A 23,400-nucleotide genomic window follows, 5' to 3' on the forward strand; every position below is an offset into this window, starting at 1 on the left:
CCTTATTTTCCATAGCACCTTCCGGTTTAACAACTCTCTGCATTCTACTCAAATTCATATAACCTTGTGTTATTCTAAATATAAGTAATTCTGTAATTCCGTGTGTTGCCCATAGACTTTAAAAAAACAAAAACATATTCGCCTGTAATACCGACGCTCTGCCGGTGGTGGCAGCACTGCAGCGCGTGAGTGACTGATATACACAGCACCTGGCATCGAGGAAGAAGCGTACAAACCATAGACTGTATAAAAATACAGTTGAGCAGTAATTTTTCGTTTTTAGCTTACATTTTAGTAAGAGAACCATGTCGGAAAGAAAGGTTTTGAATGTAAGTACCTCCTTTAATTTGATATAATTGTTGTGTTACGGCTTAAGGTGGTTTGGAGGAGTAATATCTAAGAAACCACCGCGCTAATAAAGTTAGCAATGCAGCGTATAGCCTACTTTTATTTAATACAAGTCATATCGATTCATTTATCATGTTAAGTAATGTTTTCGATGCCCATAATGTACATGTATGTTGAAATAAGCTTGAATACACCTGCTAAGATGAACCTTGAAATAAGTTTCTGTTTACAAAGTTCATTCCTGTGATAATCTGTCACCTTACAGCATCTCTTCTTGTTTTTCCTCAGAAATACTATCCTCCGGATTTCGATCCGTCCAAAATCCCTAAACTCAAACTTCCCAAAGATCGTCAGTATGTCGTTAGATTGATGGCACCATTCAATATGAGGTGAGTTAAAATAGTGCTTTGAAGTAGTGAAACTCTATGGTATTATTGACAATTTCAAATAAAAACATGGTTTTAGAAATCAATAATAAGCGTTAATATTAAACCACTTTGTACAGATCTGTATCTATTTTATACAGGATAAAAGAACAAAAATGGGGGAAATTATGTTCCATCATTCAGTGTGTGTATATATATATATATATATATATATATATATATATATATATATATATATATATATATATATATATATATATCTCGCGTTGTCATTGTTTTTTGTTTTAATGCTTGATATATTGAATATATATTGAATGTGAAAGTATTTCAACTCTGCGTTGTGAGGAAAACTGTGTATTTTGATTGATGAGAGATTGTCACCTTTCAAAAAATTAATGCTTGTTGGTACACAGGTGTAAAACGTGTGGAGAATACATTTACAAAGGGAAGAAGTTTAACGCCCGTAAAGAGACCGTTCAGAATGAACTGTACCTGGGGCTTCCCATTTTCAGATTCTACATTAAATGCACCAGATGTTTGGCTGAGATCACTTTCAAGGTACTAGAATAAACATCATACTCTTTAAAACCGACAGACAAACACTTAAGGTGTTTTTATTCTTGTCCTTGCGTGTTTGTTTGGTTGCACCTCGTCTAATTGCCGTGTTTCACAGACAGATCCGGAGAACACTGATTATGCCATGGAACATGGTGCAACACGCAATTTTCAGGCCGAGAAACTGATCGAAGAGGAGGAGAAAAAGATCCAGCAGGAGCGAGAAGATGAGGAACTCAATAACCCCATGAAGGTCTGATAGAAGCTGTAGACTACTTGTGTATTTTATGACTTTAGAGGTTTTGTTAGGGATTTATTGCTTTATTTTGTGCTATTTTTGTTGAATTTTTTTTTCACTTTCCAGAAATGTTTAGTGTAAAATAAGCATTATTTAATTTTTTATAACTGTTTTACTCATTTTATATAGATAAAAGCCTTTACAGCATCTTTGTTAGGAAGCAAACAAAAGCGCATATGAACTTAAAACATAACCTCCTTAAAATGCTGTCACAGGTCCTGGAGAACCGCACACGAGACTCAAAGTTGGAGATGGAGGTGCTGGAGAACCTGCAGGAGCTGAAGGAGCTGAACCAGAGGCAGGCGCAGGTGGACTTTGAGGGCATGCTGGACCAGTATAAAGAGATGGAGCGGAGGCTGAGAGAGAGAGAGCAGGAGGAAGACGAACGAGAGACCAAGTAAAACCACTTTGAACTTTAGGATGCTTTTCACCTTTTTGCTTCATACACTGTATGTTGGAATATTTGAGCTTTTAAAAATGCATTTGTCACACTACAGATCCATGTAAGTGCACAAAAAGGTTATTTAAAATGACCATGATTACAGTGCGGCTGCATTATTAATCAATATAAAAACGAAATTGCGATATGGCTAAGTGCAACTTCTGCTAAAAGTTTAATGGTTTAACTTTTGAAAATTAATTTCTTGAGAATGAAAAATATAAAAAGCCATAAATATTATATTAGTATTGTAATTTTAAAGTTGGAATGTAAAAAATATTATTTATCATTTATTTTTATTTTGCAGTGAATATTACAATAGTAATATTACATGTTTTGTTTTTAGTAATTTTTATATTTTTATTAAGTAGTAATAATATTATTATTATTTTATAGGCATATCAATTATTGGCTAAATTGTGTGGCCCTACAAACAAGCAAAGCAAACCTGTTTTTTATTTAAATTGCGGTTTTTAACAGAAAAATCTGTCCAATTTTTCCCTGAAATTGTGCAGCCTTGGATTACTGCATATAAAATATGGTTCATGTACAAAATGAAGCTATTCATATGAATTTAAGCAAATATGTTGATGTTTGAAAGGCATAATTGTGTCCATATTGTTTGCCATGTACACTTACATGTGACAATAATTACACCTTGTGCATTCACAAGTAGTGTTTCTAAGGCATGTAATGTCAAGATAAAGAAGCATGGATTATATAATACAGTGTGGTTTAGACTTCTCTTGCTCCTCATAGAGAGATGTTGGAGAGAGCTCTGGTCAAACGACTTAGGGACTCCGACTCTGAAGACGAGGCAGAAGATGCAAACGACAGAGGCAGGAAACACACGGCTGATAAACCTACAGACATCCTCACCACAGACGCTAACACGGGATCACAGGTGAAGAGAAACACTGCAGCCTCCACCTCATTAGATTCAAATCTAATTTGTTTGATTTGACACTGACATATTTTTACATTTTATTTTAGTTACTTTTATATATTATGATTTGGAAAAAGTCTTTTGCTTTAGAATTAATACATGTCTCTGGATACTCTGCTGTGATTGGTCAATTGCAACATGCTGCATTTGTTTATTTATATATAGTAATAAGTCTTAAGCAGGATAATGCATAGTCAGCCAGGCATTACTGCAAAATAAACCCTCACAATTATTGTCAACTGTACATTATAGTTTATATGATCTGTGGAACAAAATTCAGTTGTTCTTTCAGCTTACATGTGTTTTTAATGTCCCATCTGTTTCTCTGATTAATTTTTGCGCTGTTTTCTGCTGGTCTCCACAGGGCTCATCGTCTGTGGGTGTAAAGAAACAGAAGGTGGAGAGCTGGGAGAGGAGTGTCGGAGGTCTGGGTGAAAAGGGAGCTCTGGGGTCTCTGGTGGTGAGGAAGAAACCAGCAGATTCTGCCTCTAAACCTGCTGCCGCTGCACCACGACAGGCTGCTAACACACAAACAGGTTCATGATCTATTAAAACTACTGAATCAGTGGGACAGTCAGGCTGTAATGAGAGTGTGGGGATGGATTACAGTTATTAAATGTATTATTGATAATACATCCTATTATAATAATCATAGTGCTCCACTCTTTTCAATCGGAGGGGAAAAAGTTGTTTTACACTTATGTTAAAGTTATGTTTTACACTTAGCCACTTTTTTATTTTTCACTTTATATATATATATATATATATATATATATATATATATACTTTATTTGTGGCCCTTGGACAATAAATTCATGTGAGCTTTTTTTGGCCCATTTTTCGTTTGCTGATCTTATTATTTATTTTTATTTATTTTTTTGATATATAATATATTTTAAAAATGTAATTTATTCCTGTGATGCAAAGCTGAATTTTCAGCATCATTACTCCAGTCTTCAGTGTCACATGATCTTCAGAAATCATTCTAATATGCTGATTTACTGCTCAACAAACATTTCTTCTGATTATCAATGTTAAAAACAGCTGTACTGCTTTAAATGTTTGTGGAAACTGTTTTTTTTTTATTTATTTTTTTCAGGATTCTTTAATGAATTGAAAAGTTCAAAAGAACAGCATTTATTTGAAATAGATTTTTAGAAGTCTATAAAAATAATAATCTTTAAAGAAATCTATAGTATTTTTGAAAGAGACCAATTGAACAGTTGAAGTTTGTACAGTACACTTTCACGTCTGTTCAAAAATGGGGGGTGACAGTTAAGAGGTTAAAAAAAATCTTACAGACTCCAGATTTCTAAATGGTGGCGTATATAATTTTTATTTAATAAACCAAAATTGCAAGTGAATTATTATTTTTATATTAGCTTGTTTTATTAATATAATTAATAATCCGATATTTGTTGTTGTTGTTATTATTATTATTATTATTATTATTATTCAATAAACAAAAATTAATAAATTATTTTATAATTAACTTGTTTTATTGTTTTATTAATATTGTAAATTTAATTAATATAATTAATAAATGTATTATTTAATGTCAAAATTGCAACTGAATTTAACTAATATTATTGTTTTATTATTTAATAAACCAAAATTGCAGTGGATGTATATCAGGATATCAGGAGTATTTGCTTTTTTTTAAAAAATTTTTTTTATTATTATTATTATTATTTTTATTATTTTTTTTTTTTTTTATTTATTTTATTTAGTTTGTTAAGTCACTCCATAATGAACAATCTATGACATATTTAATAATTTTATTACTAATATATATATATATATATATATATATAAGGGGATTTGATGAATATGATAAAAACTCACTGCAGTTTCCACCATGAGCCCTGATGTTGTATTTATGTGCCAAACATAGTTTAGGGTTTTGCTATCTCTGTTAACCTGTGTTTGCTCTGTGTTTCCGGATCATTCAGGCGCAGGTGCTGCCAAACCTGGGTCCTCCACAGCTTCCAGAGGACAGCCAGTCGCATCTCAGAACGGTTCTTCTCTCAGCCTCTTGGGGGCATATACAGACAGCGATGACAGCAACTCTGACTAGGCTGGAAATGTTTTTAGCTGACTGAAATTAAATGTTTATTTTCAGACCTGCAAAAATGACCACCTCTATTTTTACAGATCACTTTAAATTTCCATAACCTGGACTCTTTAAAAGTGCAGTTCAAGAGATTTTTATTTTTCAGCGATTAACTTTTTAGCTGGAGGAGCATTGTTGTTTAGGAGAAGTGTTTTCCATTGCCTGGATTTCATTCGGTCTATTAGATCTGCGTCATCCTGATGTCTCTATACTCTATAATGTGCTTCTAATGTATTATGTGCTCTATAATGTAGTGTTTGTTTCTCCATGTTAGCTCAATCAGTACGAGGAAATGCATTTGAGGGTTTCAGTAGAGATAAGTGAATCTGAATCTAATTTCAACTGATCATCTCTAATCCCATATCATCCCAAACATCAAACAAATAAAAAGTTCCTCATGTTTTGTTTCCGAGCACAGACTATTTTTTCCAGTTGTGTTGGTTTTAGCAAATATTTTGAAATACATTTCAGATATATTATTATTATTTATCAAATATTTTCTATATTTTGAGCTTCCCAAAAGTAGGTTTTACACTGCCGAGTTAATGCTGCTTTGTGCCCCCTTAAAATTCAGGGTATGCACAATGCACCATAAAAGCCAGACTGAATCATGTTGGCTCACACCCACCTCAGTCCCTAGTATCACAGAATACAGCTGTAACTGCATCACATTGTTTACTGTCATCACAATTTAGTTTATTCCGTGGCAGAAACAGGCTTCCATATTAAACGTTTTATGTGGATACACCTAAATGCCACATCAGAAGCCCTTCTGAACCTCTGCAGTGTACATTTGGCAAAAGTTACTTAATTTGACATTCCGCTAATGGCATCAGTGGCTTGTTTTGGTGTTCAATGTAACACTTGCTAATGTGATGTTAATGCAGTCCAATGTGTGGATAGCCATCATTCACCATCTCTCATATTGATCCACCAAAGTGCTGGTGATCTTCTAACCTTACAAGTTGACCTCTGTATTCTGATGGAGAAGGTGTTAATGAGAGCTGGTGTGACAGATGTTAAGTGTGTGGTTAAACAGAAGCCCCTGCTTATATGCATTTTATTGCACTTAATTCCTTTTTTTTTATCTAAAAACCATGCACTTTCTTTATAACTGTGCTTTGCTGACATGCAACATTGATTTTGCACAGTGCAAAGCCAAAGCACGAGCCAGCATTTGAAAAGAAATGCCTCAGCAAGAACAAAGACAATGCAACTCTCCAGTGGGCTTCAACAACAAGTCGAGCTTGTGTGTGTTGCTCAGCTGCAACAGCCAATGCAATCCGATGCAACTCATCCATCCATCTGCACGTGCACACGCTCGTCACTTTTTGAGATTCCCCTCACAGTTGCTTTAAATACTCACTTCCATCCGTGCATCGAGAGGTGAGTATTTTGCAAATGCTTTGTGGATTTGGGGGTTACTGAACTCTTTTTAGGACTTGATACTGTTGGTGGAAAATCTGCACGCGCTCCTCTGTGAGTATCCATCGGGATCGCGCATTGCAATAATAGCAAGCAAGCCGGCTAACAAATGCAGCTTAAATTTGTTGGGTTTTACTTTTGTGCTCCAAATTAATTCAGTCTTCTATGTTTATTTTACTATAGTAATCGTGTATATAAGCACACTGTCGACAAATAAAGTGACTATAATGTGAGCTAGCGGAGTTTAAAGATGTTAGCCGGATTGCTAACATTAGTTTTAATCTATAATGATAGTTTTTGTCTATTTCACGCTAAGAAACATCAAAATCTCTGAATTAAAGAGGGACGATAAGAAAGTGGGTGTGTACAGTTGGTGCATGTTATTGTTTTGACAGGATTCTTTGCCAAGATTGAGCAGTGCGAGTTTGTTGTGTGTGAAACTTTCTTTTTGGAATATTGTTGATTTATGTGTTTCTATTTATATGAAATTAAAAATTATGTGATGGTGAACTCACGCTGATTTTGTTCCAAATCCTCTTGTTTCTTCCATGAAACACTAATGCAAGTGTTTTGCAAAATGTGAGGGACTAACAACCTCAGTCTCTGTTCACCTTCACTGCATCGTTTTTCATCCGATGAAAGTGAACGGGACTGTGAATCATTGTTTTTAAAAAGGACAATGAGCATCATAAAAGTTTCTTATATAACTAATTTGGTGTGTTTTAAGTGATATGAGAGATTTCTGTGAGAAACAGACCTAAATTTAATTCCCTATTGACTGACATGGTCACCATTCACTTTCATTGGATGAAAAAGAGCTGTCTGGTCATTTTGCTAAATAACTTCTCTGGAGGGAGACTTAAAGTCATATGGCTTTGGAACAACATGAGGTTGAGTAAGTTATTTTTGTGTTTGTGTTATCACTGTAAAATGTCTTTTCCAGTGGGGCTGGTCTATAGGAGGATTAAAGTAATCCGCAACTGCTTTTATTTTACATTTCTTCCCTTTTTTAATACGTGTGCTTTTGCTTTCCAGATCAGTTTATTGCCAGCAAATAGGCGTGGGATGTTCTAAAGCATCGATGCATTGGGGAAACTGAGGTGAGCTATTGCACAATATCATATTTGCCATTTATTGACACTCTGCGAGTAATAAGTAACTTATTGGTTAGGTGTTTCAGGATTTATGGATGGTGTTCCATGGAAGAACTAGGATAAAGTCCTTTTTAGATTTAGAAGCATAACAGCTCTTATGACGTTAATCTAGTTTGATATGTTTTATTCTTGTCTTGGTCGTAGACCCATGGCAAAGTGGTTTAGAGATCACCTAAGTTTTGGCAGCAGGAAAGGACCGCCGCAGCCCCCGAAACCGGACTACACCGAAAGCGAGATCCTACAGGCCTACAGGGCTCAGAAAGAGCTGGACTTTGAGGACCCGTACGGACCCTCTGAGAACCGGGTACTGAACGGCTCAGGATCGGTGGAAACGTTCCCCACATTTGGCGCGGTGCTTTCCAACGGTGTGGAGGTGAAGATCGTGTCTCCCAAACACAGACTGATAAAAGTGGACTCTCAGGAATTCGGGCGTAGCACAATACCGCTGAACATTGTGACCTTTGAGGAACCGCAGGCCCCTGTAAGTTCTTGTTTTTTTATTTATTTATATATATATATATATATATATACATATATACATAAAAAGGGCTTAAATGCCTCTTACTGGACTGTTATCAGTATGAATGATGTGCTTTGAAGGATTTCCTGTGTGGATACATGGAAAAATGATTGGGATTGGGCAGGAACCGATCCCAGAAAGTGTAAAAACATAGTTTAGTAGTGTATTTTAGTTTGTTCATCTTGATGAATAATAGTGATTTCAAGCAATTTTCCTCTTATGTGTAATTAAATCTCATAATAATTGTTTATATGAAATTATTTTTACCAGGACATTAGTTGGTTATTTATCTTGGCGTAAAGAGCCTCCAGTTAATTTCTTCCATCATGAATAGATTAATATATCACAAATGAGGCGCAGTGGATGTTTTACTAGGATTACATTGATGTCTGATTGTTTTGAGTAGATTTGTTCGATGCACATGTCATGGGTGAGTTTTGCAGATGTCATAACAAACCGAACAGACACATAATTTGCTCGTGTTTCCTGAGCTCAGCTGTTAATAATTGTCTTTTGTCATCAGAGGTGAAGGGTGTGAGTGTTGGGAATCAGTTTCATTAACCCAAATACATTTAATCCCAATGCCTTCGGGTTTATAGACCCTCACACCAACCCCCTCTCTCACTCGTTTCGGTTTTAAATGGATTGTGTGTCTAAAAATGAAAATGTTATGTTACTCTAAATTTTGTTTCATTTATCTCTTTATTCTTCAGTGAAACAAAAAATTCACTTTTCTGTGCAATTTAATGTAATCAGTGGCTGACTATTTTCAGTCTGGACAAAAAAAAAGAATCATAAAAGAAGTCCTTTTGACTTAATTTTAGTATTATTTATAATATACACTTTCAAGTGTCTGCTTTCAAAAGAGACTGTGATTTTGTTTGTGGAATTTTGGTCTGTAGTTTTTTTTTGTTTGTTTGTTTGTGGTAAAGGATTTATATACTATATATGTATATATATATATATATATATGTATTATATATTATATATATACATATATATATATATATATATATATATAATTTCAAGTTTGACTAATTTAGTATTTTTTTTTTAATTTTAGTAGTTAGTTTAAATAATTTTGGTGTGTAATAAAAGTTACTTATATATACAGTGTGTGTATATATTTCAGTTTTAGTTTATTTTAGTGCATAAAGTTAAACAAAATGAAAATGAGAAGGATTTTTTTTTTTTTTTTTTACTAGTTAACTATATTAACTGTAGTGGATGAAAATGCTGGATTGAAAATGCTTTATGTGTGTTTACATGAGCTAGCAGAATCATCACTCATGATGATCACTCAACTCTTGTTCTTTATTCTTTTCACCAGGCAGTTCCCTCGGGTCCTGCGGTCGGGGAGACTGATTACTCGGACCCGTTTGACGCCAGACCGGACCCGCGGCCCAGACCCGGCTGGGAGCAGAACGCCGTCGAAGCCTGCAGCAGTTACATGGAGCCGTTTGAGGCCCAGAGATTCATCAGCGGTACAGCAATTCCTCACTAGATCTCTTAGAATTCCAAAGAGAGCATACATTCAGCCATTGTTATTCCAGTATGTTGTAATTTGTGGTCTGGTCTGTGGTAACGTTTACTTGTTTTTTCAGAGCTTGACAGCTCCAGTCCTTATTCACTTTCATAATACTCATACATAATGTAATTTCATGTTGTCTGGTGCAATTGAATGTGTTTGTCATATGTCAGAGCTCCAGCACAGCACAGATCAGGGTAGAAACAGCCCACAGCTCTATGACAGCCCGTACGAGGAGAGAGGTCGGCCCCAGGCGGCCCCAGCGGAGGACGAGAGAGAGAGCCATCTGCCCCAGGATGACGAGAGGCCAGCAGATGAATACGACCAGCCCTGGGAGTGGAAGAAAGAGAACATCTCCAAAGCCTTCGCTGGTAAGACATGTTGCTGGGTAGACATGGGATCCATTTCATCCTCTTTTGAAAAGGTAGTTGACTACAGTACAAGCAGGGTACAAAATTAACAGTCAGCAAATGGCAAATATTAAAACAAAATATTTCGTTAAAATGTTATTTGACATTTGGCTGGTGTTTTAGAGCAGCTTCCTTTGGTTTTCTGCCAAAATAAAAGCTTTAGAGGTTTAGCAGTTGAAAGCAAAGAAATTAAAACAGCCATAAATATTAGCCATGAAAATCAAATTTAATGTTATATATTATTATATATATACTGTATATTATTTTATTATATATAAATCATTTACTTGTTAGTATGATAGCAATAGTAATTTATGTATTTTAATGTAAATAATAATAATAATAATAAATTGAATAACATATATTAAACTATTATTAGTATTATTAGTTGTAGTATTTCTTTATAGACTTTTGCAGTTTATAATAATAAATAGTATTGAATATTATTAAATAAACTATATTTAACTGTACTCTGTATTTTTATAGAGTACTCTATACCATCATTTTAATATTAATTTTAATTTAAAATTGTAATACTTAATATTAATAAATATTAATATTCATTTATTAATAAATATTAATATTCATTTATTAATAAATATTATTAATATATTTATAATAATTCAGGCCTAAGTGACTGCCTGCTTTTTAAATAATAATGCAAATACTGTTTTGTGGCAGAATAAAAGTCAAGCTAGTTTTGAACCCTGACTACTGTTTGATTGATCAACAGATAAATTCTTAAGCACTGTAGTTGTCAGTCGCAGCTCTAAACATTGGATTTGTCTGCTTTGAATAAAATGATCTGTAGGTGCAGTCTGTCTTATCTTGCACTTGAGAAAGGAAGATACACACACTCAGATCATCTCTCGCTATGTGACTGAAATGTCACACACTCTTCATCACATGGTCATTTCACCACTTCTGATCAGATTGCCAGTTGCTCGTGGATTTTTCACGCTCTGTCAGATGCATATTCCTCACAAACTTGACAAGAGCTTCTTTACCAAGACAGCAGGATCAGTGAAGCTGGGAGAGAGTAACTAGTGTTGTTTGCTAAAGCGTGAAGACTACTTTATTGCTTATACTGAAGGATAGTGATTTAAAGAAACCCTTAACGGTAAATATATAATGTTAATGCCTTTTCTAAAAACAATTGGACAGAATTTGAGGTTGGAGTTGTTCTTAATTGTTCTTAGTTTCACTATGTTCCAAAATATCATTTTAAGATATACTGCATAATTTAATACATCAATACATCTATAATTCTATGGGGGATTGGGGAGGAGGGGCATAAACTAAAGCAATTAAATCACATTTAATTATTAATACAAATATATAAATTTACTTATAAATAAAAACTTATATAAAATTAATTTTAATGTATATTTTGAACTCTTTGGTTGCATTTTTAAAGTTTATAAATTTTTTGCAGCAATAATGCATGTCTTTAATTTGTATAGGTTAATAAGTACATCATATTTTAAATAATTACTTTAATTGTAAAAGATTAATAATAAATATTAGTTGTTAGTAGTAATAGTAGTAGTAGTAAATACTCAGTTTATTTGTTCTTCATGTATATAAATATTTTCTAACCTGCTTGCATTTTAAAAAGTTTGTTTATAAGTGTTTTTAAAAAAACTTTTTTCTCTCACTATTAACTAGTTGCTTACTAGCATGCATATTACTAGTATATTGGCTGTTTATTAGTACTTATAAAGCACATTCTAATGCCTTATTTTGACCATATTCTAGATCCTGATATCCTACCCCATACCTAAACTTTACAACTACTTTACTAACTATTAATTATCAGCAAATTAGGAGTTTATTGAGGCAAAAGTTGTGGTTGAAAGTTATTTAATAGTGAGAACTGGTCCCCAAACTAAAGCGCGACCCTTTTTTGAATGTTTTGTAGTAACTTTTGAAGCCAGAGACTGGGAACAATGTACACTGCCCCGTGACGAGGCACAGAGGAAGGCAGGTGCATCCAGAATCAGCCCCCCATCCAGCAGAGCCACCAGCCTGCACAAGCCCAGCAACACACACGGCATGCTGGGAGAGAGGGTGGATCCCACACTGCCCCTGGAGAAACAGGTGTATGTACATGAACAGCCTGAGCTATGCTGTTCAGTGAATTTAACACAGGAAACTGGCAGATGTATAAGTGAGAAGTTGTACTATTTAAGTACAAATAACATAAATAGACAAATAACATCATGACAAGATTGTCAAATGAGTCCACATATGATGAGGTACGGTCAAACATTTACTTCAGGAAAGTTATCCAATAAGTAGTATAAGTGGCTAGTTGAATTCAAGAGGAGCATTCTGCTAAAATTTCAAATACTGTCATTATTTTCCCACCACTCTGCATCATATTTGCTGAGTGAAACCCAATACTTAAAGGGATAGTTTATCCAAAAAAGGAAATAGTATATGTATGTGACTTTCTTCTTCCAGACGAATGCAATCGGAGTTATATTAAAAAATATCCTGGCTCTTCCAAGCTTAATAATGGCAGTGAATGTGGGTCGAGATTTTGAAACAAATTAAAGTGCATCCATCCATCATAAAAAGTGCTCCATATAATGCCGTTGTGTAAGATAGGTAAAACTTTATAAACTATAATCTCTAGCTTCCGCTAACTGTCATATATGTGTGTTTACGAGCGAGTGGCGTTCCAGCAGATTACGTAGCATATGCTTGGAAGCCATTACAAAGCTTTGAAGAGCCGGGACATTATTTAATATAACTCCGATTGTATTCGTCTGAAAGAACCAAGTCATACACACCTAGGATTGCTTGAAGGTGAGTAAATCATGGGCTGATTTTTTATTTTTGGATGAACTATCCATGTAATTCTTACTCATGCTGAATCCAAAAATAGTGCATGTTTTGCTCACTGCACACTTTCTCACAAAATGTGATGCATTTCATAGCATTTTTGTTTTTGAGAACCATTTGCAAAGGGAAAAAGTCTTGTATTATCCATTAATCTCAAGAAAAACTGCCACAAAGATAAGATTTGTGCCTTCCTTTGAGCCAAATTACAACAATTTGATTAATTCTTAGTGCTTCATCACATGTATGAATGATTCGGAAGACTTTTATGCCTAATCCTGATTTCAATGAATTATGAAGAATGATAGAATTATGAAGAATTACAGCCACAGTGACTGAAGAAAATGCAAACGTGAACCAGATGTTTTCTGCTACATGTGGGTGTTTTATTACATCCAGACAGCCACAGAAAATGACGGTTTTTGTGGAAAAAAAAAGCTTATTCATAAATTTATGTAAATTACTTTGACATTAAATGGAGTATTCAAACATATGTTTCCAATCTTTTGCAGATTGTAAATTAAAAGATACGTTTTGAATGCTGAAAGATTGGTTCTGTGAAAACCCTAATAGTGCCCCATCTGTGTGTGTGTGTGTTTCAGATGGTACCATGGTGCATTGACTCGCTCAGAAGCTGAATGTCTGATTACGCTGTGTAAGGAGTGCAGTTACCTGGTGAGGAAAAGCCAGACCAGCAGAAACGATTATTCGCTGTCTCTCAGGTACAGTCTTACAAGCCAAAAACTCATTCAGTGCCATCATTTACAGTGAGTAGCTTAGTCATTCCCTCACAAGTAGACAGTTTTGTCTTTTTCATTTCCTTATCAATTTCTGCTGCAGTTTAGAGTTGTATTGTCATGACTTACCTCAGGGCTTTTTGGTTGGGTTCAGTCCGTGAGTACAAAATTACATCTTTCTAGACCAGGCCACTGATGATCTGGGTGTTCTATTAGTGTGCTGTAAATTAAACCACTAGCTAGTGTTTTCTGCTGTTGTGTTTGTTTTCAGAGGTATAGTAATTGAAGTACTTGTCCCACATTCACTTCTGTTTCATGAAACAGTCCGAGTCATTTGACTCTGTGAATAGAGCAAATAGTTTCTTCTAATCTAGGTTCATGTTTCTCTTTCTTCATCTTCATGGGAAATGAACTTTAAATAACCGTCAAGGCCAGAGTCTTTAGTGATTCTCTGAACACAAAATATTTACATGATTATGCACTACTGTAACTACTCTAAATGTAATTTTTTTATGTTGTACTACAGCTACTCTAAATGAAACATCTGATGTTTGTTTTATTACAATTTTGACAAAAAAAATTCATTAGTTTGCATTGAAGGAGGGACCAGAGTCATCTAGAACTCAAACTGTTATAGAGACTTGAGAGTGGTTTTAATTGGACTTTGGCCAGTAAGCAACTAACTAGCAACCAGCCTGAACACCCTAGCAACCACATAGCAACGCCCTAACAGCCAACTGGTGCAACCTCATTTTATTTTTCTCTATCTAGATCTGCTTTCATTTATTAATTTATTTATTTTCCCCTCATGCATGTTCTACTGCTGGAGGGCAGTTACATCTAGCTGTTCTAGCTCTGTGTAAAATATTCAGGTTTGAGGTGTTTTGTGTGGGTCTGAATACATTTAGCATGTTATTAATAATATAGTGCCCACCAAAAAGCATGGCTGCTTTTCAGTTTTATGGGGGTGAGCAATATGATCAAAATCTTACATCATGGTATTTTAATCTTATCTTTTAATTGTATTTTTTTATTGTATAAATCACAATATATACTCATTTAATATATAAACCATATCATTGTTTATATATTAATTATTGCCATAATTCCTATTGTGAAATGATTCAGTAAATCATATACTTTACAAATGAATTGTGCTTTATCTCATTTCATTATTTTTATTTTCCCTTTTTATTAATGTGGCGAGTTGCAATATCACTCAGGAACCATACATTTTTTATAGTTTTATTCTTGACTTGTTTGAGACGTAGACAGATTTTCACATATCTCCACATTTTCTTTACTGCTTTTTCTTTATTTTAGTACTATTTATATTGTATTTTGAATTGGTTATTTATTTATTTTTTACTTTTTTCTGATTTCATTTTAGATTTAGTAATTTTGTTATGTGCTTTTATTTTAATTTTATTTTGTTTTTTGTTTTATAATTATATTTCATTATTTTAGTACCTTTAGTAACTTCTGCCTAAACTTGTAATAATAGTTCATTTCAGTTTTTTTTTTTTTTTTTTTTTTTTTTTTAATGGAACAGTTTATTGAACCTTTAGACAACATACAACATCATATTTGATCCAATAGACTTTTATGGCATGCAAACTTTGGAGAAAAAAATATCATTTTTGAATGATCACCATTGGTACATAATTCAACAAAGACTGCTAGTCAACAGATTTTACTAATAGACCTACCAGTCTCTGTGTAAAAGTATTATGATGCTGAAGTCATTTTTAACCCCCTGTAATTTGACTCTGAATCTCAGGTGAAAATTGCCTTTTTGACCCCCCTCTGCAAAATATTGGATTGCTCAGTAAATATTCATCCATGACATTTAATATTTTGGCTTTCATCACTATACGTGTTTATCTTTCTTCAGAAAGAATATTAGCAAAATCTAAAATTTGAGCCGGGGACCTCTGACAGAGAATATGGAGGAAAAAACTACAAAAAAAAAATATTCAGAGGCCCAAATGGAGCAAAAATATGCAATTTGGTGCAGATTCTGATATTTATATGGCCAGAAAGTAAGATAAAGTTCTGATATCCTGTAATGAATAATAAATATAATCTTTAAAACAGACTACTGACATCAAATGCATATTAATATCAGTTGTCTCTCTGTATCTCCCAATAATGTCTTAAGATGACATTTATATATGCTTAGTTTGATGATCAATTTATCAATATTTCACAGCAGGAGACACATGAAGCACGAGCTGAAGTTGTACAATTATACTAAAAGGCCTTTTACTTGCTAAAAAAGTATCAACTATCAATCAGACCACAGAATGCATGTAGTAGATTGTGTACAACAGCAACGTTTTGATTATGTTGATCATTCAGAGGGCTTAGAAATTAGCATATCAAATATGAAACAGTAGGTTTTACAGGGTTAAACTTATTTTGGTTTCATTTTATGCACACGTTTTCATATAGCATTTATTCATTTTAGCTTTATTTTATTGAACAAAAATGGTTTTGAATAGTTTTAGTTAACAACAACCACACTGTTTTTCCTATTTATAATGTATAGCAGCCTTGCCTACTAATACTGTTGTAAAAACAGTATAGCGCAGTCTCTACCGACAGACACATCTCTGCCATTCCAGGTCAGCTGTACAAAGCAATATGTAAACTCATAAAGACTTTCTCTCTCCCCCTCCTTCTCTCTGCAGGAGCTGTCACGGGTTCATGCACATTAAGTTCTCGCAGTCTCGTGATGGGAAGTTCATTCTGGGAGAGAACAGTCCTCCGTTTGACTCCATCCCTGAAGTCATTCATTACTACACCACAAACAAACTGCCCATCCGCGGAGCCGAACACCTGTCCCTGCTGTTCCCGGTGCTGGTGCAGACGCTCTGAGACCACACACTCAGATGACTACTATAGTTCTTCATTTTCAATCACATATCGCAGGCTCTTTGAGAGTTTGATTTGTGTTTGGAGTGGGAATTAGATTTTTCAGGCGTGTGAATGAAAACACAGTCGGCCTGTACAGACACTGTATTGATGTGCTGCACACGTGTGAAGAATATTTTACGCACCACTTGACTCCAAAGTGTGTTCGCATCACACTGGGAGCTGTAATATTATTCCCTTCTCTGCTCCAAACCCTTCAAATGATAGTTTTCAAATATGAGGATGAAATGTAGCCCAACCAAAGTATTTATAAAGATTTTGCTAAATACTAAAAAGCAATGATGTACAGTACAAATCTCATCCTCTGTAGGATTTCTTGAAGTTAATCACCTGAAATGACAGTTGTCATCATTTGCTCATTCTCATGTTGTTCCAAACCAGTATGACTTTCTTCTGTTGAACACAAAAGAAGATCTTTTGAATGCTGTTAATGAAAGTGGATGCTGACCATGGCTGTTATGCTCTAAAAAGGACAAAATCGCCGTAAATGTAGTCCATGTAAGTCTTCTAAACCCACACTGTAGCTTTGTGTGAAGTAAAAAAAATGCAATGTTGCATCTCTCAATTCTCATTTGTTTTCACAATTTAAATACTTTTTTGTTTATAAAAAGTGGAAATTGGCATACAAAGTCATAATTATGAGGGTAAAATTCTAAAGTATGACAAAGTCAAACTGTTCAGATAAAAAGTAAATAAATAAAATAAATCTGTTTAAAAAAGCTTCAATTAGAAATGTAGTCAATTTTTTTTGTCAATTATAAATTATCAAATATTTGTCAAATGTCATAATTTACACCTCTTACCTCATAATTCCACTTTTTATGTTAATTTCAACTTTGTATGTGAATTATAATTAACACCACATATTAGTTGCCATATATAAATGTTTCGCTATGTTGCATCGCTTGATTTGTGTTTCTGCGTATTTTAAATAGGGCAGAGGCAAAAATACAAATAACAACTCCAGATCTGTTTGTCACACAAACCTATTGTTTGACTTCAAAATATATCAAAATGACTACATTTGTGGTGCTTTTGGTCCTTTTCAGACATACTAAAAAAGTTGAAATTAAGAGATAAAATCTTAATTATGATTATAATTCAGTTTTCTTATCATAATTTTTTTTTTTTTTTTTTTTTGGTTTTTTACCTAATAGCTGTTAATTTTAACTTATGTCATAGTTATGCATTTATGTTTTATGAATTACATAATTTTTTTTCCTCTTATGTGGCAGAAATCGGCTTCCATGGTATTATTTTGATCTTTTTGTCCTTTTTAGGGCTTGATGGTGATGGTCACCATCCACTTTCAATTTAGTTCCATTCTACAAATTTCTCTTTTTGTGTTCCACTATATAAAATCATGCTGGTTTGGAATGATGTGTGTGAGTGAATAATGACTGAATTATAATGTTGAGTGACTGTAAGCAAAAATGAGGGCTTCTCTTTAGGAACAGGAAGCCGGCCCTTAACTTCCTTTTGGTACTAACTAGAAGCAATGAATCATGGTTTAGCGGTAAGGAAGTAAAAATACGACACTGGAATGTTTCCAAATGGGACTTTCGCTTGTCTGGATGGCCATCTGCAAACACAAAGATTTCTTCTGCTCCCAGAATCTCGGGGTGCTGAGGATGACGGAAACAGGAAGTGATGTCCTCCGACCATCTAAAGCTGTACTTTCATTTGCTTCAGTGTTCTGGTCTTGTAGCATGACAGGAAGCGGTCATTACTGTGGCATTTGGCTTCACTAACGGCAGCTGTATGCTCTCAATGCTACCCATCATTTCACTCGACCAGATACCGCTTAGTGTCACCGGCTTGTTTCTGAGGACTTCTTAGCAATACTTAAAGCTTCATGAGAAACCTCACATTAACCGTCTCTTCTGAGTTAATCTGGCTTTACATGATATTTGAAATAAGGTCACCTATAATCATAAGCCACATCCATATGTTAAAAAATGCAGATGAAACTCAAGCATTTTCCTCAGAACAAACACAATCTCCTGTTGTTAAGTGAATGTTATAGTGAAAAGCTTTCAAATGAACATGGTTTTGGGATTGGTTTACTTGCACGTCCACTCAACACACACACACGCACACTACTGCGTTTAGACTTCTACACAGGGTTTCTATTGCTGTAGAGATCCACACGGTAACTATTGTTCATGATGACTGATTTTAGTGTGTTTTTGTTTTTTCTGTATGCTGTTTTCCAGCTTTTCATTTCTTTGGAATAAATTAGGAGTTGTTTTCTAAAAAATAATGTGCGTGTGTTGAATTGTCATCTGTATGGTTGGATCCTGATTGGATGTGACATTACTGGGCTAAAAGGTGATCCGTGTCTCTCAGCAGAAGAAAGGGTTCCTTCTCATAAAACATTCATGCAACACACTAAAAAAAAATAGGTCAGACCTCCTCCATGTGACCGAGCTTATACACACTCTGTTGTTGACTCTGAGCGCTAATGCTTTTGTGTGTGTGTGTGTGTGTGTGTGTGTGTGTGTGTGTGTGTGTGTGTGTGTGTGTGTGTGTGTGTGTGTTTCTGGGAATCAGACTCAACACAACTGATATATGCTGTCCAGACAAAGTCCCATCTGAACCATCTCGCATATCACACTGTCACAGATGAGAACAACCAGCTGGGTGACTTTGCTCTCAGTATTTGTTTGTGCCTTTTTCTAGAGAAACAATTACTGGTGTTTGCTTCAAAACACAAGCCAAAGGCCAGAAAGCTACTCTTGCGTATGCAAATGTTTGGCCAGGGTCTTGAGGGTCTGTTGTGTTTATTTGATATGTGTTCTTGTGTTACTGTGACAGTAACGAATCTCTCAGGAATATTTAAACATGGTCTCTTTGCATTCTAACGTGTTATCCTGAGGAAACAAGTGCCAACATTGTCCTACATTACTGTTATAATTATAGAAATAGCAAAGGCAAAAAAAGTTATTAAAATGGTGAAAAATGTAAAAGACATGGTCACAGTCACATAACCAAACATACACTTTCTCTTAATATTTCATGTAATGTTGATCTTAAAACGTCTGACATTACGCCAATTTTTGTGGTGTTGTTTTTTTTGTTTTTGTTTTTGCATGTGCACATGTGGAAGACAAATTTGGGGTTAAGTGACTTTTTTTTTTTTCTTCCTGATTAATGTTTTTTACTGTAATTGTTCATTTTTGTGCAGCGTGTGTGTGTGTGCGTGTGTGTGTGTGTGTTTGTGTGAAGGTGTACTGTTCACTGAAGCAGGAACCTTTCATCAGTGTCTGGTCAAAGAAAATTCCTGAACAACCACCAGGAAACCGCCTTGGTTACCACGGCAACAGTGATCCTGGACTCCAGCCTCCCTTTGGTCTGATCCAACAAGACCTTCACGTTTCAGAAAGCAGAGAAGGGCAAATGAAGGGTGTGGACAAGTTAAACTTCCTTCAGAATTACTAACATATAAACATGGGAACATAAGTACTGTAATAGATTATTAGTGGTGTTTGTTAAAGGAATAGCTCCTAGTCCTTACCCAAAGTTTTAAACACAACCCACAGTGTTTGTACATATAGGAATAACACATACATACAGTACAGACCAAAAGTTTGGAAACATTACTATTTTTAATGTTTTTGAAAGAAGTCTCTTCTACTTTAAAAAATAATTTATTCCTGTGATGAAAGCTGAATTTTCAGCATCATTACTCCAGCCTTCAGTGTCACATGTAACATCCAGTCTATCACATGATCATTTAGAAATCATTCTAATATTCTGATTTATTATGAGTGTTGGAAACAATTCTGCTGTCTAATATATTTGATGAATAAAAGGTTAAAAAGAACTGCATTTTTATAAAAAAAAAAAAAAAAAAAAATCTAATAATATATTTTCTTTACTATCACTTTTTATCAATTTAACACATCCTTCCTGAATAAAAATATTGATTTTATAAAAAAAAAAAGAAAGAAAAATTACTGACCAGTAGTGTATATTGTTATTACAAAATATTTATATTTTAAAAACATAGCTTTTTTTTTTTTTTTTTTTTTTTTTTTACTTTTTATTCATCAAAGTATCCTAAAAAAGTATCACATGTTCTGAAAATATATTAAGCAGCAGAACTGTTTCCAACTTTGATAATGAATCATCATATTAGAATGATTTCTAAAGGATCATGTGATAATGATCCTAAAAATTCAGCTTTGCATCACAGAAATAAATGATAATTTAAAGTATAATAAATTTAAAAACAATTATTTTAAATTGTAATAATATATCACAATATTACATTTTTTTCTGTATTTTTGATCAAATAAATGCAGGCTTGATGAGCAGAAGAAACTTCTTTCAAAAACATTAAAAATAGTAATGTTTCCAAACTTTTGGTCTGTACTGTATATGTAATCTGTATATTTAACAATCAAGTCTTCATTTTAAAGCTACACTATGTAACTTTTTTTGGTTCAAAGGTAATAAAATTTACATATTGAGAGAGTACATTATACAACCATCTTCCAAACCGTGTTTTTGCCTTAACCTAAGTCACTTTGGTAACCCTATAATAATTATTCATATTTTAAAGTTGTCAGGACGGATTTCCGGGAAACTGCATACTTTTATCAACCCGTGTGCACATGTAGTTTTGTGCTTCAACCGCTGGAGGGACACAAGCTACCCAGTATAGCTTAAACTCATTAAATTCATTATATGCCTGAACTAAAACTCTCAGATGACATTACAAATGTCTATGCAAACATGGGGTGAACTGATGTTTTGCAGTAATTTCTTAATGCATTTGTGAATTTTACATCTAGAAAAAATGTCATGTTTCACCTGGGTATTTAATTATTAGGCAATACAAATACTGTGGTAACTATTTAACTTGTGTCTACATGTGTGGTGATTTGTGCTCATCTAGCATACTTCAGCATGTTCAAACACTGATGTTCAGGATTTTGCCCTGCAGTGACAGTGTAGTTCTCAAGAGCCTTTCTGTATTATTTACCTGTTCTTCAAAGATCTTCAAGCTTCAGCAGGGTTCAACTAGCTTAATGACTTATGTCTAACAAATTATATCTATGCCTTTATTATAATGTGATAATTATATAATGACACTAGATTCAACAAAGAAACCTCTTTATTTTAAGACCCATTTATTGCTGTAGGATTCTTGAGTCCTTGCTTGCTTTTGTGTTGAGTGAACTTACTTGTTGCTTATTTGTTGGCTTCTGCTGCTGTTTTATATTCTGCAGTAAATGATTAATAAGTGCATATAAAGTAGAAAAATACATGCAATGAATAAGAAAAGCCTTCCCCCAATGCTTGTACAATAGTGTTAAAACAGCAAATATTGAACTGTTATTTTGTTTAATTTGTTTATACGTAGTTTAAAATGTAATGTTCCTGTTCTTAAAAATTGATTCATGGAGACACACATCTGGCTAAGTTGCTAACTGCTAAAGGTCCTAGGTAAGAGGCGCATGCGTGTTTCACTTAATGTTGTACCGGTAAGCGTGATTTCACCGAGTACATGTTCCTGGATCAACATTCCAATCTTGAGATATATATAGAATTGAGATATAACTTTTCAGGAAATATCTGCTTTAGTTTTACAATTAGGATTAGGTGCTTCTACACTCTTCTACACTCTATCATTTCACACTGATTTGAGGAATAAATTATGGGTAGGGTTAGGTTTAGGGGTAGGGATTGGGTTAAGTCTATATTTTTGGACAATAATGTTGATCCAGGATCTTCAAAAGATGTTGATCCAGGTTAGTTTTTGGGTTGGGATTGTGTTGAGTATATGTTTTTGGATGTTAATGTGTGAAGACAGCATCTCTGATAAGCTGTTCATGTTTGTACTTTCAGTTTTGGGATCTCTCAGTAAAGAACTTAAATTTCGGTCGGTGTGATTACTTGATTTGTGCAACAAAATTGGCGAGCCAGCCCGGGAGAATTAACTGTGCACATGAGGGAGATGAAGATGCGCATGGAGAGCGCGTGAGGAGAGATCGTGCGGAAATCACACACACATAAATAAATAAAAAAATATTGGAGCTGGAGAGCCTGCAGGACCGGGTGAGTGAGGCTCTGCTAAGCCTGCACATCGAACAGCTGATGGAGGTGTGCAGTTTTGCGAAAATCCTTGTGTCTCCAGATAAGAAAAAGCACATGTTAATTCGCCTTATCAGTGAGTCAGTAGACAATGTAATTGAGTCAGAGGAAGGAGAGGTGGCAGAGCAGCACCTAAATAATCTACTGGAGCAGATTAAGACGGAGGGATCACGTTTCAGAAGCCAGCTCAAAAAACAAAAAAGAGGCATGTGAACGAACTCGACAAATTGCAAAAACAATATTCAGAGCTTCAGCTGAGTTTTCAGACATCCACTCAAGCTTTAGTTGACCAAATTAACAGACTGAGTGAAAAATTGGACAGTGGAGATCCCACTTTGACAACCGTAAAAACTGATTATCCCTCTCAAGTAAATAAACTGCCTGAGGTCACAATAAGGAGGGGATTTAAAATATGTGGTCAGATAGGGGAAAGAGGCCAAAAGGAGAAGCTTTCATATACCAATTTAATGCACCAAATTGATATGGGGCTCAGCGAGGGATATAATGAGTCTGAAGTGACTGATGCAGTGGTAAAAGCAATTAGCCCTGGCCTCTGCTTAAGCGACATGCTGGAGATAAAAAGTAACCTCACCCATCCCCAGCTGAAAACAGTCTTAAAGGGGCATTTTAAGGAGGACAGTTCCACAAGTTGTTG

General features: G+C 34.5%; 2 protein-coding genes across 4 annotated transcripts; both read left to right on the plus strand.

Moving 5' to 3' along the window:
• Positions 1–173: 173 nt before the first annotated feature.
• On the plus strand, positions 174–5,497 carry LOC109089064 (splicing factor YJU2-like). Its single transcript, XM_019103197.2, has 8 exons — positions 174–329; positions 637–737; positions 1,148–1,292; positions 1,408–1,542; positions 1,803–1,984; positions 2,786–2,930; positions 3,337–3,508; positions 4,925–5,497. The coding sequence occupies exons 1-8, from the start codon at positions 306–308 to the stop codon at positions 5,047–5,049; spliced, it is 1,029 nt and encodes a 342-aa protein (XP_018958742.2). The 5' UTR covers positions 174–305; the 3' UTR covers positions 5,050–5,497.
• A 144-nt stretch (positions 5,498–5,641) lies between these two features.
• On the plus strand, positions 5,642–19,108 carry LOC109064123 (SH2 domain-containing adapter protein F-like). Of its 3 annotated transcripts, none has more exons than XM_042712411.1 (8): positions 5,642–6,471; positions 7,546–7,610; positions 7,809–8,145; positions 9,515–9,668; positions 9,886–10,083; positions 12,044–12,224; positions 13,572–13,691; positions 16,400–19,108. In XM_042712411.1, exons 3-8 carry the CDS (start codon positions 7,813–7,815, stop codon positions 16,584–16,586), a joined length of 1,173 nt encoding a protein of 390 aa, XP_042568345.1. In that variant the 5' UTR covers positions 5,642–6,471; positions 7,546–7,610; positions 7,809–7,812; the 3' UTR covers positions 16,587–19,108. The 3 variants fall into 3 exon arrangements, with proteins under 3 accessions (XP_042568345.1, XP_042568348.1, XP_042568338.1); XM_042712414.1 differs by lacking the exon at positions 5,642–6,471 and adding an exon at positions 6,488–6,564; XM_042712404.1 differs by lacking the exons at positions 5,642–6,471; positions 7,546–7,610 and having other exon boundaries at positions 7,665–8,145.
• The last annotated feature ends 4,292 nt before the right edge of the window (positions 19,109–23,400 follow it).

The sequence above is a fragment of the Cyprinus carpio genome, chromosome A2, assembly GCF_018340385.1.
Source record: "Cyprinus carpio isolate SPL01 chromosome A2, ASM1834038v1, whole genome shotgun sequence".
Lineage (NCBI taxonomy): Eukaryota > Metazoa > Chordata > Actinopteri > Cypriniformes > Cyprinidae > Cyprinus > Cyprinus carpio.